The sequence below is a fragment of the Cavia porcellus genome, unplaced genomic scaffold, assembly GCF_034190915.1.
Source record: "Cavia porcellus strain 051 isolate PalLab524CR breed Dunkin Hartley unplaced genomic scaffold, mCavPor4.1 scaffold_11, whole genome shotgun sequence".
Lineage (NCBI taxonomy): Eukaryota > Metazoa > Chordata > Mammalia > Rodentia > Caviidae > Cavia > Cavia porcellus.
The window spans coordinates 75,279,656-75,297,032 of record NW_026947494.1 but is presented as its reverse complement, the minus strand read 5'-3'; the positions used below and the strand labels follow the sequence as shown (position 1 = coordinate 75,297,032).

At 36.8% G+C, this 17,377-nt stretch overlaps 1 protein-coding gene across 2 annotated transcripts in view; it reads left to right on the top strand.

Annotated features, from left to right (window-relative positions):
• The first annotated feature begins 372 nt into the window (after window positions 1-372).
• Window positions 373-17,377, top strand: part of Rp1 (RP1 axonemal microtubule associated) — a 388,520-nt gene continuing 371,515 nt past the window's right edge. Inside the window, exons 1-4 of one of the 2 annotated variants that reach the window (XM_023563444.2) lie at window positions 411-560; window positions 6,053-6,673; window positions 7,057-7,228; window positions 9,666-17,240. In XM_023563444.2, the coding sequence (XP_023419212.2) occupies window positions 465-560; window positions 6,053-6,673; window positions 7,057-7,228; window positions 9,666-15,289 (6,513 nt within the window). In that variant the 5' untranslated portion in view covers window positions 411-464 and the 3' untranslated portion in view covers window positions 15,290-17,240. Of the gene's footprint in view, window positions 561-6,052; window positions 6,674-7,056; window positions 7,229-9,665; window positions 17,241-17,377 lie in introns of those variants that run through there. The other variant, XM_063258495.1, reaches the window with a different exon arrangement.

Here is a 17,377-nt window from a genome sequence, read left to right as displayed (position 1 = left end):
ATTGCAGTTACAGCCGTGTGGCGAGAAGTAGCAGTGTCTAAGTAAACAACAATTAAAAAAGCCTAAGTCCTTTTTCTTAAATGATATCATGAGCATATAGTATCTCAGAATGGCTTAGCCAGGAGTGATAAAATGTAAGACTGCTTCATTTTTGGCAATATGATAACTTTCCCCTGATACATAAATAAGTGATAATTTAGGACTGAGTGGGAGAGAGGTGCTGTAAACTGACGAAGTATTTTCTCCAGAGAATCACACGAGGCAAGGGAGGTGATGTAATAGAGATTCTAGTCAGAAAGACTTCACAACTGCATAGCATGCAAGGGGCTGCTTTGTTTCGGGTTGTGGTCTGCTTAAAATGAGGCCCGCCTGGCGATTAGTATCACCGTGGATTAGATTAATTGGCTACACTCAATCCCTTGGTGGACACGCTAAGAATAAATCAAAGGCTTCAGGTTCTTCGCATGAAACGAGCAGGTTACATACCCAGTGATATTTACGTGAACTATTCAAACAATTTAAATATCTTTTTCTTTCCTTGGAAGGAAGGTTTTAGTTTGGTAAGTGCATAACTATTTAAAATCTTTGTCCTGAAAGTAGTCTGTTTTGCTAGTTTTATTTTATGTGTAGATTATGTATCTATTTTGTATCTTCAAATACTGGGAAAGCAATAAACGTTACTAGTAATTATTGTCTTTTGCTTAAATATGTCAGCAACATTTGTAATATGCTGTTATTGAAATAGCAAATAAATTCAGTATTAGGAAATCATGATTCATTATTAAAAATGAGTAAAGTTTATTTTTTTGATTATAAAAGCATTAGATACTCACTATAGAAACCTGTGGGATAATATATTAAAGAAAAAACGAAGCTACTGGAAATATGACATAAGTGGTGTGTTTCCTTTCTGAGTCTCCCTTTCATCAACTATCCCCAAAAGAATTATTAAAATTTGTGAAATGAACTAATTTTTCTTACAATATCATTTCTAAATTGTCATAAGAATGAACATTCTGAATTGATCAACGTCCTGAAGTTTTTGTTTTCTACTTGATTGTTTCTGAGTTGCCTGAATTACTGTTACATAATAGAAAATTTAATTTAAAATATAACTAGTGAAATGACAGGTGCATCTTGTAGATCTGTGGTTTGTTTTGTCAGGTTAGTGGGGAACAAAGGCATAGCCCTGCTGCAAGCCCTGCTAGAAGCTCTTAGCAGCATAGAGTTAAGTGCGCCATTGACCGAGACCCAGGAAGGCACAAACACAAGCATCATTTAACTTAGTGGACCCAAAGGTATTTTTAAAAATCTGCTTCATTCTAGCAAGTGATGAATACAGTGACGATAGCCCCATGTTCCAATGTGAAGCAGTGAAGGGGCTCTGTAGGGAAGAGGAGACGATAGTAGAAGCGAGCTGTCCCTTCACTAAGAGTTTAAAGGTTTGCCCCTTCCCTCCTGTTGTCCTTCCTTATCTACTACTTTCTTTTTGTGATGTTGGCACAAAATCTCCTTTATCTTATTTTAGCCAAAACCTAAATGAACACAAAATGTGAACTGGGCTGAAAGCAAAGGAATATTTGTGATTAGCTCCCTTGCTTTTTCTAGAGAAGCTACTAGTGAGGAAAGCAGAGGACCTCAGGCTTCCTGTCTCCCCTTGTACCTCTTTACACCTCCATATCTCTTTCAGTCTGAATTTCTGTGAGAAGAATTCAACCAGTTTAGACTCTTTGCATATTCGCTTGTTGCTAAGGATAGGTAGTTCCTTTAGTGCATAACGCATTTTAGAGGGATAGAATATATCCGATTATTAAAAATACTTGCAAAGACACAGTGCTTAATTTCCATTCAAGTTTTGGTTAGTTTTCTTTTTAAATAAGGAGCATAATTAATGCACAATAATTTAAAGTCGTGGAGGGCTGGCAGCTCAGTTGCATAAAAGGCGACAGTCTACCATCCAGATTGGAGTGACTTCTTTGCAGGACTCACTCGTGTGCATTGGTGAGATGCTGCACTATTTCCCATCTTCCTGGACTTTGTCCCACACTTGGTGCTCTGGCACCTCAGCCTCGCATTGCTTTTTTTCTGGAAATTGCTGCTTCCTCCCACTGTGTTCCTTAGTCCCTCAGCTAGGTTAGGATCCCTCCTCAAATATTCTCTTGTTACTCTGACCTGTCCTCAATTGTGCCTTTGAATTACTCTCTGAATTTCTCACGCAGTCTAGGAGATGCACATAGTTATGTCAGGAAAGGCTGAACCACTCCCCTGGAAAGCAATTTTATGTGGCTTCTGGCCCACCGATGACACTGCACACTGAATGAACATGGATCCTTTTAGTCAGAGATCACATCAAATCTTTGTCATGTTCTGTTTCATATGCAAGGCCCAAGCTACTGTGGGTTTTTAAGCCTCGCAGGTGTGAAAATGTCAGCACTACCTATAGTGTCCCCTAGAGACTTCTAGGAATTTCTGGAGATTCTCTTACTTGTCATGAGGATCATGTAGATTTGTATTTTTGTTTTGTTTTCGCTATCATCTTCTTATCAAGTTGCCTGGCAATTGCTTTGTTTTAGGTAGTTTTTCTCCCTTCTGGCCATGTGGCATCTTCCAGGAAATGGTACCTTCAGCTTCTGACCTTTGAACTTGAAAATTAGTGTTCAGGACTGGGTGTAGTGAAATAGGGACAATGGGGTTTGCCTTTTTCCTTCTAGTGTCCTTATCTTCCAGGTTCTTTTTTGTGGTCCTGGCACAAAATTTTCTTTACTTCACTGTAGCCAAAAATTAAATGAACACAAACATTCCTCAAAAACCTTAGCATATCAACTTATACAGATGTGTTCCCAAAATGGTCACAAGGTTAATAGCTCTCCAAGTAGTGAGGTCCAGACAGAAATTAGCAACCTTAACGTCTCACAATGCATTTGCATACACAAAAGCTGATCTCAACCAGCAGTATGTTTAAAAACATATTGCAGTAAAAGACACATTCCATTAATCCCCCTCAAAATGCTCCTTGCTTTGAATATATTTATCTCAAAATACCACAAAAACCAAAACCACTTTGTATTTTTTTGCCACTTTTTTTGAGGTCAAACATAATTTTTATTACAGATTAAGACAAATTGGAAGTCAAAGGTCAACGTGGAAGCCTAGTGAGTTTCCAGACTTTTTCTACCCCAAGTAGTCATAGTAACTATGACATTACTTCCACCCCATTCACCTTAGGACAGAATCAGTTATCTTATGACAGGCTCGGGAGGCACTGGAAAATGCACCTTCGATTCTCTTGACACTTCCTGAAGCATTTCTGCAATTCTGCTTTGTGAGTGTGTTTACAAGAGGTTGATAAAAAGTATGATGAATACTGCTGCCAGATGCCAAAGGCAGGCTTGCCAAGGCCTTGCAGTGGTGTCCTCCCCATCTTATGTGCCAGGCCTGGCACAGCGGGGAATTCTGGCTGTTCCAGAGTCAAAATGCCCATGAAAGGTAAGTGTTTTCAATCGATTGAGGACATACAGGCAGTCATAACAGCACAACTACTCTTGAGACTTTATTATAATACATTTTTAAAAGCTTTCCGTATTTCTTGATCATCTTATAAATACCATTTTTCAAAAGGAGATAAAAATGTATATCATACTATTCATGTAAAATATTTTCAAATAAACATGTAGTGAACTCATTTAAAAAGTACCAGAGGCAAAGAATTCTGAAGCCTTCTTTTTAAATACTGAAGGAATTCATCTTTTTAAAATACATTTTTACTTTAATTGGCATGTAGCAATGTAAGACGCCTCAATACATACGCAGGATGCATAATGGTCAGATCAGGGTGAATGGCAGATCTACTGCCCTAGGTAATTATCATTTCCTTATATTGGGTAGATTTAAAATCCTCTCTACTAGCTATTTTGAAACAGCCAACTAATTAGCAGTCACAGATCCTAGTTGGACACAGAAAATTAAAATTATTTCTTCTATCTAACTGCACTCCTGTCCCTATTAATTAGCTTCTCATCTTCTTATCGCAGGTGAGGGCAAGGAGATTAAATAGCCTCCCAAGGTCAGGCCACAGTTTAACAGATGAGGATGAGAAGAGCTCACAGTTTTGCTGACTGCACTGCAAAACTGGATTCTGGAGCTTCTGAAGCACATGCCTATACTGTGGCCTTTCTTGTCTTAAGAATTATAATCATTTTAAACCTCTGGAGAAGGGAGAGGGGCGACCTCTAATTTCCCAGATGATCTTCAAATGCTTTGTCCTAAATAACATATAAGTAAGATTTGCAAACCAATTTGGAGATAGAAGAATTGTAATTAACAGCTTACAAACAATTTAAGTAGGTGATTTGGGCCAGATTTATAGTTCAAATTTTTTTTTTCCTAGCTTTGGAGTATCAATTACATTTATTTAGTTCAATTTGTCTTCAAGGCTTTAGGCTTTTCTTATTCTGTCAGAAGACACTAATAATTACATTGATTTAAAACAGTAGCAGAGAGCTACAAAATACTATAAATGAAAAACAAGTTCAGAACCAGAGAAATCTTTCCACAAGCTGCTCATTTTTTTGCCAGCCAGATTCTAGCTTTCCTGATAAATGGTAAAGGAAAAAGTTTGTAGTTGGCTGAAAGTGACTCTTTTTGAATTTTTTCTAAAGTTTTCATTTAAGAATCACTAATGCCGAGCCAGGCATGGTGGTGCACTCCTGCAATCCTAGCACTCAGGAGGCTGAGGCAGGAGGATCCTTGCAAGTCTGAGATTAGCCTGGGCTACAAAGTGAGCCCAAGGGCAGCCTGAACTGTATAGGGAGACCCTTTCTCAAAAAGACAAAAAAATAAAAAAAAGAACCACTAATGCCAGCAGTATCCAGACTGTGGTATTTGTAGCAGCCTGGAGCAATGCTGTCAAAGAACATTTATTAATTATTTCTCAAAGTAGGATCAGTGCTGTGTCAGATGACTGCATTTTTGCCAATCTGTAGTGGAAACATGATATTATCTTAGAATGGCTCTTATTAAAAGATCAGTGTAGCACATTTCTCTTAGAACTCAGTGTTAGATACATAGTCCTCCAAATAAACTTATTTGGCTCCATTTAATTGATAATTTCAAATTTAGAAAGGTTTTCCTAGTCTTTTCTTTTTCCTGACTGCTCAGACATGCAAGACTAAATTAATGAATTGCAAAAATCTCTTATTTTGGCCGGGGATTTAGCTCAGCAGCACAAACATGTAAGTGAGAGATACTGAGTTCAATCTCTGACACAAAAACAAACAAACAAACAAACAAACAGACAAACAACCACAAAAAACCCAAACAATAACAACAAAACTCTTACTTTTCTCTTTGGATGATTTTTAATTATTTGCTATCTGTTCTTTTTTTGCCATTTTAAAAATTGTAGGATAACTTTTTTGAAGTTTAAAGATTCATAAAGTTTAGCAATTTAGAAAAACAACACAAACAAGGTCGACGACATAGCTGGGTGGTGAAGTGCTTGTCTAGCATGTATGAGTGCCTGGGTTTGACCCTAGTGCTGCAAATAACAACAAAAATAAAACAAAATATCATAAAAAGCAAAAGTCATAAATATTTTTAATAGCGTTTTCATCCTATGGTAACTACCATCTACAATAGGGTATTTCTGAACTTTTTCCAACTTAAGTAATGTTTATTAAAAAAAACAATATTATAGCCCATGTGTTTTAAAGATTGCTTTTTCACTTAGCTATAAGTCAAGATCTTGCAAAAAAAAATACAGCAATGATCAAGGATTGAATAGTTTTCCACTGCATGGGAGTATAATCATTATTTACATTGACCCTTATTAGTGTCTACTGTTTATTTTTAATTTTAAAATTATAAATGTTCTCATTTTATTGTTTATATATTTTTATTGTACTTCCTCAAAATTGGCTTTAAAAATTGACAAAGGAATGAAATCTTAGAAAATATTCTGGATGCCTTAATTATAATCATCATACGTTAGCAACATCCTGTGTTCTCTGTGATGTTGCTATTTGTGACCTAAACAATCTTCTTCACTGTCCAGATTTCCAGCAAAATGAGTGAGACGCCTTCTACGAGCTTTTCCATGATTCACCCGACTTCTTCTGAAGGTCAAGATTCTTTTCCTCGCCATTTAAGAGTCACTCATCCTGTCGTGGCCAAACGGATCAGCTTTTACAAGAGTGGGGACCCCCAATTCAGCGGAGTCAGGGTCGTGGTCAACCCTCGCTCTTTTAAGACCTTTGATGCTTTGCTGGACAATTTGTCCAGGAAGGTGCCCCTGCCTTTTGGGGTGCGGAACATCAGCACCCCTCGAGGACGGCACAGCATCACGAGGCTCGAGGACCTGGAGGATGGCGAGTCGTACCTGTGCTCCCATACTAAAAAGGTGCAGCCAGTGGACCTGGACAAGGCGCGCCGGCGTCCGCGGCCCTGGCTCAGTAGCCGGGCGCTCAGCATACGTGAGCCCCGTGCTCCCGCTGCTGCTCCCGGCGTGCCCCGCGTGCCGCGGAGGCTCATGGTCTTCAGAAATGGCGACCCCAAGGTGCGGCGCGTGGTGCTTCTCAGCAGGAAAGTCACCCAGAGCTTTGAGGCCTTTCTGCGGCACTTGACGGTGGTCATGCAGTACCCGGTGGCCAAACTGTACGCCACAGATGGAAGGAAGGTGAGCATTCTGGGGTCCCCCCTAGTCAGAGCTCTGTTGAGGTCACCTTCCTGGCCTGGATATGTCTTTAGGAGCGTTTACCCAGTGATCATGGGTAGGGGCTCAGCCGCAGCTGTGGACTCCAGTGAGGAATGTTACATACTTTCAGATAGGTCTTTAGTTATACCAGAAGAACAGCTGATCCTTCTTTAGCCATATATAGGCATAATGCATAGTTTGTATGTCCAGTTATTGGGTGTACATCAGTGCCCGAGAAAATGCTTGGTAGTGATCTTTTTTAAGCCCGGAGGTTATTAAATTGATTCAGTCAAAATGATAAAAAAAAACACATGGAAAGAACAAACCTTACTCACGTAAGACCTTGGTTCTTTGGTTTCTTCTAGGTTCCCAGTCTCCAGGCAGTCATCCTGAGCTCCGGAGCAGTGGTGGCAGCAGGAAGGGAGCCATTTAAACCAGGAAACTATGACATCCAAAAGTACTTGCTTCCAGCTAGATTACCAGGAATCTCTCATCGTGTACACCGGAGGGGAAATGCTAAATCAGAAAGTAGAAAGAGTAAGTCATTTATAAACATACAGGTTTTATTTTTAGTTCTGATATTATTTTCATCTCAACAGCAAAAAGTTTGTGCTTAAATGACCGTTTTCATTAACAGAAAATATAGAGGATTAAAGTATTCTAAAATGAAATTAGTTGTAGTTGGAAAGAGTCATAGAGATTATCTAATAATTTCTAAAAATTTTTCCAAATCACTGAATGATGTAACTGTTTAAATTGATGAGTTACACTGTCTTTGTTGGTCTTTCTGTGTTTGCATATTTAGTTAAATCAAAATGCTTTAGAGAGGAATTTTATGGAGGTTAGTAGTTGCAAAATTTTTTCTAGTATTTGCTGAGGTCAGTGAGTTAGTGTAGTGACTATAGTTTTTGGAATCTACCTGTATTTCCTACCTATGTAAACATCATGGGTCCTTAGACTCACAATTTTATTTATTAGAGATTTGGAGTCAGGCATGGTGGTGCATGCCGGTAATCCTAGTGCTTTAAGAGGAGAAAACCAGTTCGAGTCTTGCTAGGGAAATTTAGACCCTGTCTCAAAAAGAAAAATAAAAAAAAGATTAAAACCATTAACAATAATCTAGGTCAGTGATGGCAAATCTTTTAGAGACTGAGTACCCAAATTGCAACCCAGAACCTACTTACTTGTTACAGAGTGACTACACTGCAGTTAAACCTGAGTGCTTCACTACTGGGTGATACTGGGCTGACTTGCATGCGTGTAGATGTAGAAGGCTCTGCATACCTGGTGCAGCAGGTGTGCCATAAGTTTACCATTGTTGATCTAGGTTGTCATTTCCTTGGGATTTGGTAAGCAGTTTGGCTTTGTCCTTTGGTTAGGGAAAGAAGAGAGCCTTTGGGCCCAAGAGTAGGTGTCTTGGTTACTTTTTTTCTTGTTGCTGGGACAAATTACCTGACACTCAAAATGAAGGATGAAAAGGTTTATTTAGCTCACTGTTGTTGAGGTTTCAGTCCATAATCAGCTGGCTCCAAGGCAGGGTGGCATGGCACTCGGGCCACACTTCAAGGCAGCATCAAGAGCAAAAGGGCAGTAAACAAGCCTCTTCTCCTGGTTTATACTGTACATAGGCCACCTCTGCCCCCTTCAGGACAGATACAGCACTCACAAAATCTCCTTGCCCTCCTTTGCACAGGATGAGAGTATTTACAAAGTAAGAACCGAGCTCCCTGCTGAGTCTCTCAGTTAAACTTCTAAACTGCTCAAGTTGTGCAATGTATCAGCTGTAACAGTAGGGGTCTTCTGATTGTGCTCAGTATTTCCAGGGAAGAAGGCCTTACTTTTTTTTTTTTTTTTTTGCTAATATACTGATTATATAGTTGAATTTTTAGACATGGAATAATTTGCCTTTTAAAAAGTGCTACTCTCTCTGCTTATCTCTAATGTAGATAACACTCATATTTGTCATTAAATTATTTCATGGCTATGCATAATGCTCCTGTGCTGTGTTAGGCTGTCAAATATATGAGTATATGAGTGCATTATGCATAGGCTGGCACTATATTTCACCTTTGTTATTTATTAAAGTAATTTTATTATTTTGTATCTGATAGATTTTTGATGATTTCAGGAAATCTGAGGGCTTGTTAAATTTTACTTATAAAAGTTATGAGTGAAGAATTTGGATTTATAATTTTGATAAAAGTGTACTAAAAGTAACAAAAATATTTTTAGATGTATATTCCGAAACATCAAAGATATTTACTTAGTGGCACGAGCAAATCTTTGAAGATGACTAATGATTAGCACTTGACTAAATTTAAGAAAGGAGTGTCAACTTTAATGATAAGGATACACATTAAAATTAATATCTAGATCTATGTTCTTTTTGTGTCATATAGTTAGTCAATTACATTGATTAGATAAAATGATTCTAAATTAAGTATTATTTGATTAATTCAATCCTAAATATTCACGATGTTTCTACTGTCATAAAATTATAAATGTTTTTCTTTTATGTATACAGATACAATGCCAACACATACTGTTACTTGCTTTGTTTAAATGGGTAAACGATACTTGTTTAGATTTGTTTTAGTACTGGTATACTAGTAAGGAAACTAAAAAAGCCTGCAAAAACCCTTTTTATCAGTAGAATTTTTAGCAATTTTCATTTTCTGTGTTTCTTATTAAAATAGTTAAAATTCTGTAAATCACTGAAATGAAATTGTAGGTTTCTTTTAAGAGAGGTTCAAAGAATCATGTAAGGAATTATGATAAGTTTTCTCACATAGCCATTGAATATATAGAGTTTAGAAAATTATCAATAATATGTTGTGAAATATAGTGTGGTATTTTTGCACTAATTCTTTTCTTTTCTTCTTTCTTTGCTGCCTCTTTAATTGGATATTTACAACTTCTCCATCTTCCTCTTATATTTTGATGTGGACATCTTATACTCTTAAAACCTTGAAAGTGAGCACACATAGACCCTTAACTCCAAGATCCCAGATTTATTCTGTTTCTTCTGATAAAATACATGATTGCTACTCAGACTGTTCTTTTGCTCCTGGAAATTACCTGAGCTTAGAAAAACATGAATCTCAGAATTTATCAATATATCCTTCTGAAGATATTGAGAAAGCAGTTATTTTTAATCAAGATGGTACTATGACAGTTGAGATGAAAGTTCGATTCAAAATAAAAGAAACGGAAACTGTAAAGTGGACAACCACCATCAACAGAGCAGGTCTATTAAATAATGATGCAGAGAATGACATAAGCAGCTGTCTGAGAAGGACAGATGATGGATCATCTAGTTTAAAGCTTGCAGCATGTTCATTGCCTGAGGTTGTCACAGGCAGTAATCAAGAGGGCAGTTTGGCAGAGAAAGTCAAAACTCAAATGATAGATCAAGATGCTGAAACGTGCAGTTCTGCTGGTTGGGAGAATGCTGCTCTGGACACAGCTGTCATTCAGGAAACTCAGGCTCAAGTGAAGCATCATTTTTATAGGCCCCCTACACCTGGACCAAGGAGACTGAGAGAAAAGAAATCTGTGATAGGGAGCATGACCTTAGTATCTGAAACCGAAGTGCAAGAGAAGCAGTTTTCCTATAGTGAAAAAAGGGAGGGTGGGGAAAACAAATCAGAGTATCACATGTTCACACATTCTTGTAGTAAAATGTCATCACTATCTAACAAACCTGTTCTTGTTCAGGGCAATAACAATGAGCAGACAGAGTCACCTTTAGAAAGAGTAAAGGAGAGCAAACTCCTCAGGTCAAGTGCAGTAAGTGCTGGTGTGATAGAAATTACAAGTCAGAAGATGTTAAAGATGTCCCATAGTAATGGCTTGCCATCGGCTATATCAGAGAACTCAATTGTGGAGAATGGTATAGTTGACAGTGTAATATCAGACAATAAGACTGATATAAAGAACTTTGTAACTTATGATAATACAAATGCTAGGTTCAGTCCTGTTCTAGCAGAGGCAAGTCATTCTTCAAGTAACAACTCTGGAACTGACAAAAGTATTTCTGAGGCTCCAGCTTCAGTAGAATCCTCTGTTTTAACCACAGGGATTGACAGACTAATTAATGAACTTGCACAGTGTGGTTTAACAGAACCTCTAGAGAATGGAAAGCAGATCTTGTCATCTGTTGCCAGCAAAAAGAAGAAGAAATCACAGCAGCAAATGATCTCCATGTATCAGGCAGGGGAGACAATAACCAAAAGAATCTCTAAGAAGAATAAGAGAATAAACACAGGAGGTACAATGGCACAGGAAACCATACTGCAAGATTCAGACTGTTCTCTTAAAGGAAGGGTACTTCATGAGGAAGACCTGCATACAATTGGTATGGTAGTTGAATCAAATCATTTTAGTACCAAAAGTAATCTCAATCCTATGGTTTCCAAGAATTTCCGTAGACATAAATTAAATGATACTCAGAATTTTAAGGTTCAGGGACTTTTGGGCAAAAGAAAATCCAGACCACTAAAGAAAATTAGCTTAGGGGCTCCTAAAAAAAGAGAAATTAGTCAAAGAGATAAAGTATTTCCCCATTATGGATCTACATACTACAAAAGCACATCAGAAAATCAAACTTTATTTCATATACTTAACTACCCTGAGCAAAAGCCAAAAGCTTTTTCTGGACCACAATCTCAAGCAGACATGGTGTTTAGGAATTTGAGAGGAATGGCAAAAATGAGCTTGGTTCCTAAATTTAACGATTCACATATAACTTTAAAAAGCCAGAAAAAACAAAAAGGGAATAAATTGAAATTAAGCACTGTTGTAAGTAAACAATACGCTAAAACCAGGGAGAATTCCTTAGCTTCTTTGAAAACTGATTTTTCTGCAGATACGGCCCATCATTCAGAAAATTATGTACACAGATGGTTACAGAACATAAATCCATATCCAATTTTAGAACCTAGAAAGTTAGCTCCAATACGCAAAAATAAAAAGAGTATGGCAAATTATGACAGTGGTTTTCTAGGAAATGATGTCCATAGAAGTTCTGTAAAAGAAAATAATTTTGTCATAAAAAGTAAGAAGCACATAACTAAAAGTGCCAGTTTGACAGGAAATAACCTATTTAAAGGAGGTGGCGAATTTTTTAATGGTGAAGAATTTGACAAAGAGCTCTATGAGAACCAAGTTGGATCTCTGAATGATGCTTACTTAGTTTCCTTGCAAGAGTACTGTACTGTGTCACAGTCAGCTACTAGTGATCACAATACTGAAAGTCATATATCCTCTGATAATTCAGGACCAGAGATGGGCCTTGTTTACCATGAAATAAACCTAGCTACAAAAGGGCAAAGTGTAGAGGCTGCCATTCAAGTAGATCCTGTGGAAGAGAATATTTCCAAAGACCTTTTACCATTTTTGTTGCTTCAACAACTGCAAGCTTCAGTTTCCAGCAACCACAAGACTCAGAATGGAGTTGTTCAAATGCCAGAGTCACTTGTAGATGTTCCCTTCTCTTCTGCAATATGTAATTCATCCACCAATCTCCTTCTTGCTTGGCTCTTGGTGCTAAATCTCAAGGGAAGTATGAGTAACTTGTGTCAAGGTGGTGCTTGTAAAATTACCAACAGTTCTTCTGAAACACTTTCATTATTGGAGGTGCTAAAGCATGTTGCTATTACCGAGAAAGCTGATGACCTGAAGGCTGCTATTGCCAGTTTAGTGGAGTCCACCACAAATTGGATTGAACCCAGTGAAAAAGAATGTGATATAGCTCCAGTAAGTCTTTCTGCAACAGTCAGGATTCAGAGAACTCCAGATTGCAATACAAATGAAAGAATACAGAAAATCACTTTGGATAGGGGCAACTCTGCCAATGAGGCTTGCGGTTCGGAAATTTGTGTTTCAGAGATTTGTTCTCCATGTGAGATGTTCACTGTGAATAAGACTTACTCATCAGAAGATTTATGTAACCCCAGGAATGCTTTTTCCCCTAATATTGATTGTGTCATAGATAAGACCTCTATGAATAAGAGTTGTTTACTGGGAGAAGTCTGTTCATTTACTGAAGCTGTGTCTTCCCATGAGGATTGTGCTCAGAAGGAGAATCATAGTTATGAGGTGGCTTGCCCAACTGATGAGACCCACATTCCCATGAGAGTCTCTGATACCACTGACTTTTTAAATTCCAGAGAAAACAAATGTATTGATAACTTGGAATTGACTGAGGAGTTCAAAAGCATTGATGAAACTCAGAAAGACTTAAATGTTTTGGCAGATCCTGAGTGTAAAAATGACTTTAACACATCAGTGTTACCACAAAATGTCAATGATGTAAGCCCTGGTGATATTTTCCAAAGTAAAAGTGATCTGGAATTTGATGTGAAACACTACTCTCTAGAGCAGTTTAAAAATGATCCAGTAAGATTTCAGGATAAAAATACATACTCATCTATTGATAAAGAAGAATCAAGGACTTCTGAAGAACCAGGGTCAATAACCAACAGCATTACATCAAGTGAAGGAAACAACCTTTCAGAATTGGAATCTTTTGAAGAATTAGAAAATCAAGACAATGATACCTGTAATACAGAGGTAAGTGCAGGTGAGCAAGTTACTGAAGGATCAGTCACAAAAGAACTGGAGACTATTAGAAATTTGAAATTGATAGGCAGATCTAGTAAGAATGTTTTAGATGAAGACAGAAAGAATGGTAAAGTTTCTGAGACAATCACTAGGCAGCAGGTGACACCACCATCTTTAGTTTTTTGTTATGATTCTAATCAAAATACTGAAAATGTGATCAGTTCAGGGGAAAGTAAGGTGAGAGTTAAAATGATGGTGAAAAACATGGAAATAGCAAGTTGTTCAGAGTCTTCACATGACTTCAAAAAATGTTTGAAAAGTCCAGCGACATCTGACTGGTCAGATTATAGACCAGACAGTGAGAGTGAGCAACCATGTAAAACATCCAGTGCTGACCACAGTGATGGTGACGATATTGCCCAAGAGAAAGAATATAATAAAGGATTTGTTAAAAGGGCAATAGAAAAGCTTTATGGCAAAGGAGAGATTGTTAAACCATCTTTTTTCCCTGGATCTATACACAGAACTCAAGTTTGTCCTTGCAATTCTGTGGGATTTCAGTGTCCTAGAAAAGCAAGTTTTTTTGATTCTGAAGATCAGTCATTTGGGTCTTATGAACAGGTATCTAGTATGTCACCTATGTTGCAAGAATTCCAGGAGGATAAACAAGGAAAAGGTGCTGTTAGTAGTGTGAGGGACAATTACCATAGAAGTGAAATTGTAGAGCATGGTATAAAACAAAGTAATCATAATAGGATCCTTGGAGATAAAGAGGAAGGAGAACTGATTGACAAAGGCAAATGGCTACTGAGAGAAAATCATTTGCTAAGAGTGTCATCTGAAAATCCTGGCATGTATGCCCATGCAGACACCACATCCGTGGATACCCTACTTGACAATAACAGTAATGAGGCACCATATTCACATTTTGGGAATTTGGCGCCAGGCCCAACTATGGCTGAATTATCTTCTTCAGAACTGGAGGAGCTGACTCAACCCCTTGAGTTGAAATGCAACTACTTTAACTTGCCTCATGGTAGTGACTCTGAGCCTTTTTCTGAGGGTTTTCTAGATGTTCAGAATAAAACCTGTGCCAAGGAGAAAATACCACATCACCACACGGAGGGGAAGAATAATCAGTCAGAAAGAGTATGCACATCTGTCACTCATGCCTTTACATCTTCTGCAAACAAAATCCACCCTGTCTCTGATGGTACTATTAAAACCCAACCATTACCTGGCAGCAGTATGACACATGGTGCACTTCGAGAAGGTGACTCTCTGGATAAACTCTATGCTTTTTGTGGTCAACATTGCCCAATACTAACTGTTATTACCCAACCTGTGAATGAAGAAAACCGAGGATTTGCTTATCGCAAAGATTCGGATATTGAAAATGTCTTAGGTTTCCGTTTATGGATGAAGATATACCCACATTTGCTACTGTCAGATAAAAACATGTACAGGGATAAGAATAATAAAGCAAGTAAGAAAAAAGAATATACTGACCATGCCATTGGTGATTCACTTGATCAACTTTATTTCAGTAATGTGGTTGGCTTAACAGATAAGAGAGAGATACCCAAAATAACTAATTTCTTAGACTTAGAGAAAGAAAGTATGTTAAAGAAACTTCAGTTATATTTAAAGCAAAGGCTTTGTGTGAATTTATTGTACATACTTTTATTTGTTGTGGGTGATATGAATTCAAATACAAAAAACCCTACCAGTTGGACAGGTGATATCTTTAAAACAGTTGGTGAGGCTAACGACTTATTAAATAACAGATTCCAGAATTTAAGAACAAATCTCAAGCATATAGTAAGAGAAAACATCACTTGTCATTTCTTTTTTAAAATACTTGGTCAAACTTGCCTATTAGATTTTTGCCAAGTTGGAATATCCTTACATGTTTACAAAAGAAATACGTTAGAAATACATTATATTTTTGAGAGTGAAAGTATTATTTGGGAAGAGGAAAACCAATTACATTTTACTGATCTTGAAAGCAATAATGAGCAAGATGACTTATAATTTCAGTATTAGCAAGTCTTTCTCTGTTAATATATTTTTTCATAATAATGTGAAGCACTTGGGATAGACATATTCATTAGATAACTTCCAAGAATTTCCTGCTCTTTTAAAATGAGCTTACCCTAGAAAGCATACCACTGCATAAACAATTTGACATTCGTCATTCCTCTGTTCTTTTTTTTTATAATTTTTTTTTTGTCTTTTTTTATCGGTACCGGGGATCGAACTCACGACTGCCTGCTTTCAAGGCAGGCGCTTATGCCACTGAGCTAAACCCCCAGCCCCAATTCCTCTGTTCTTTATTTTTCCAGTAATTCCTCTTTATTTGAATTGATCATGAACTTATGTTTTTTGTGTTTATGATTTTTTTTGCCCAGGGCATCAAAAGTATATCTTGGATATCTTTTTATTTTGTCAGCTTTGTGTAAAATGTATATTGAACATAATGGTGAATAAATGGAATAGATATAGCCTTAAAGTATTGTATTTATAGTTTTAAGTACTGATTTGATAAAATAGATCATTGTAAAATGTGCCAAATGTGTTAAGTTCCCTCAGGACACCTATCTAATTAAGTCACAAGTATTTCCATGGGGCAGGAGTTGCCATTTTTCCATGAGAAAGATGCTTCACTACTGAGTTGCTTCTGCAGTACTTTTTTGAGAAGTTTTTGTTTTTTAAGTATTAGTAAAATTTCAGGAAATCTGAAGACATCAGGAACAAGTCAAAGAATTTCTGTGAAGGAAAAATTAAAGGACATGGAATAATTTAATCTGGAAAGGAAAAACTGGTGACTGTAAAATTCTCTTGAAACTAAAGGAATTGCTATGAAGAAGTTGACAGATTTCTTTGGATCTTTAGTTGCTTTAAAACAATACTTAAATATAAATAAAAGCATGTAATTATCTGAAAGCATACATTTGACTAAACTGTGACTCATAAATTATTGCATAATTGTATATTGCTGGTGTTAACTAGGAAACATTTTAAGATACCTTCCATTGCATCACTATATGATAGTGTAGAAATCAGTCTTATAAAACTTGGAAATCTAGTCTATTGTCTAGACTGACTCAAAGTAGAATACTGTATTTAATGTTCTTGGAGCAGTACATGAAGGGGCCAAAATAACATAACTTGAACATTGAAGAATTAATGTAATTAAATACATAACAAATAACTTTGGTTCCTGTTAACTTGATTTGAAGTCCTGTATTACTCCCACTATCTTGTTTTGACTGATTAGACTCTGTTCCGCTCTGTTTGATAGTATCAAGTTTGAGGGTACAGACAACTACTTTGAAGGCAATAAGATTCACTATGATGCCCATTCTGGTCTGACTATTATCTTCTTTTGAAGTCCTGTAATGTTTACAATGTTTAGGTTTTATTGGTCTTGTTCTCTACTGTTCTGTTCAACTTCATTATACCTAATGATATAGGCAATTCTTTTTAAGGAAGCAAGTGGCATTATGGTATTGGCATTGTTAATAACCTTGTACTCTGTTTTTACATTATGTACTATGTCTATCCTTGGTTTTGACTGACAGCTTTGTTTTGTCATATTTGGTTTTATTTTCTTCCAAAAAAAGTAATTAGAACTATGAGAGTAATAAAACCCAAAATGTGTAAATTTTGTTGTAAAAAAAAGAGAGGAAAAAAAAGGGATACAACTGCAAGTGTGTTTAGGTGTTTTAGGATAGATGACCATATTACAGAGTTTATGTTGGATCATTGAACACAACTGTTTGCAGTCTCACTGTTTGAATGTTCACTTTGTATGCTTTGATCCTGTGACTCGAGCAACTATTTCTAAGATGACAATGTGTAATCTATTAACTGGTGATTTCTTACTGTTTTTTTTTTGTAGTCCTGTATTACCTGTACCCTTACATTGTTTTGTCTTGTTTTATTTCGTTTTTTCTTTTAAATAAAATTTAAAAAAAGTTAATGAGATGCAAAAGAAAAAGAATAACTTTGGATTTAGTTTGGCATGACTCATAAACCCATAAAATTTATGAATTGCTACATTACCAGGTAAAGAATATACAGAACATGCTTTTACTACATTAAACAATGCCCTCTTCT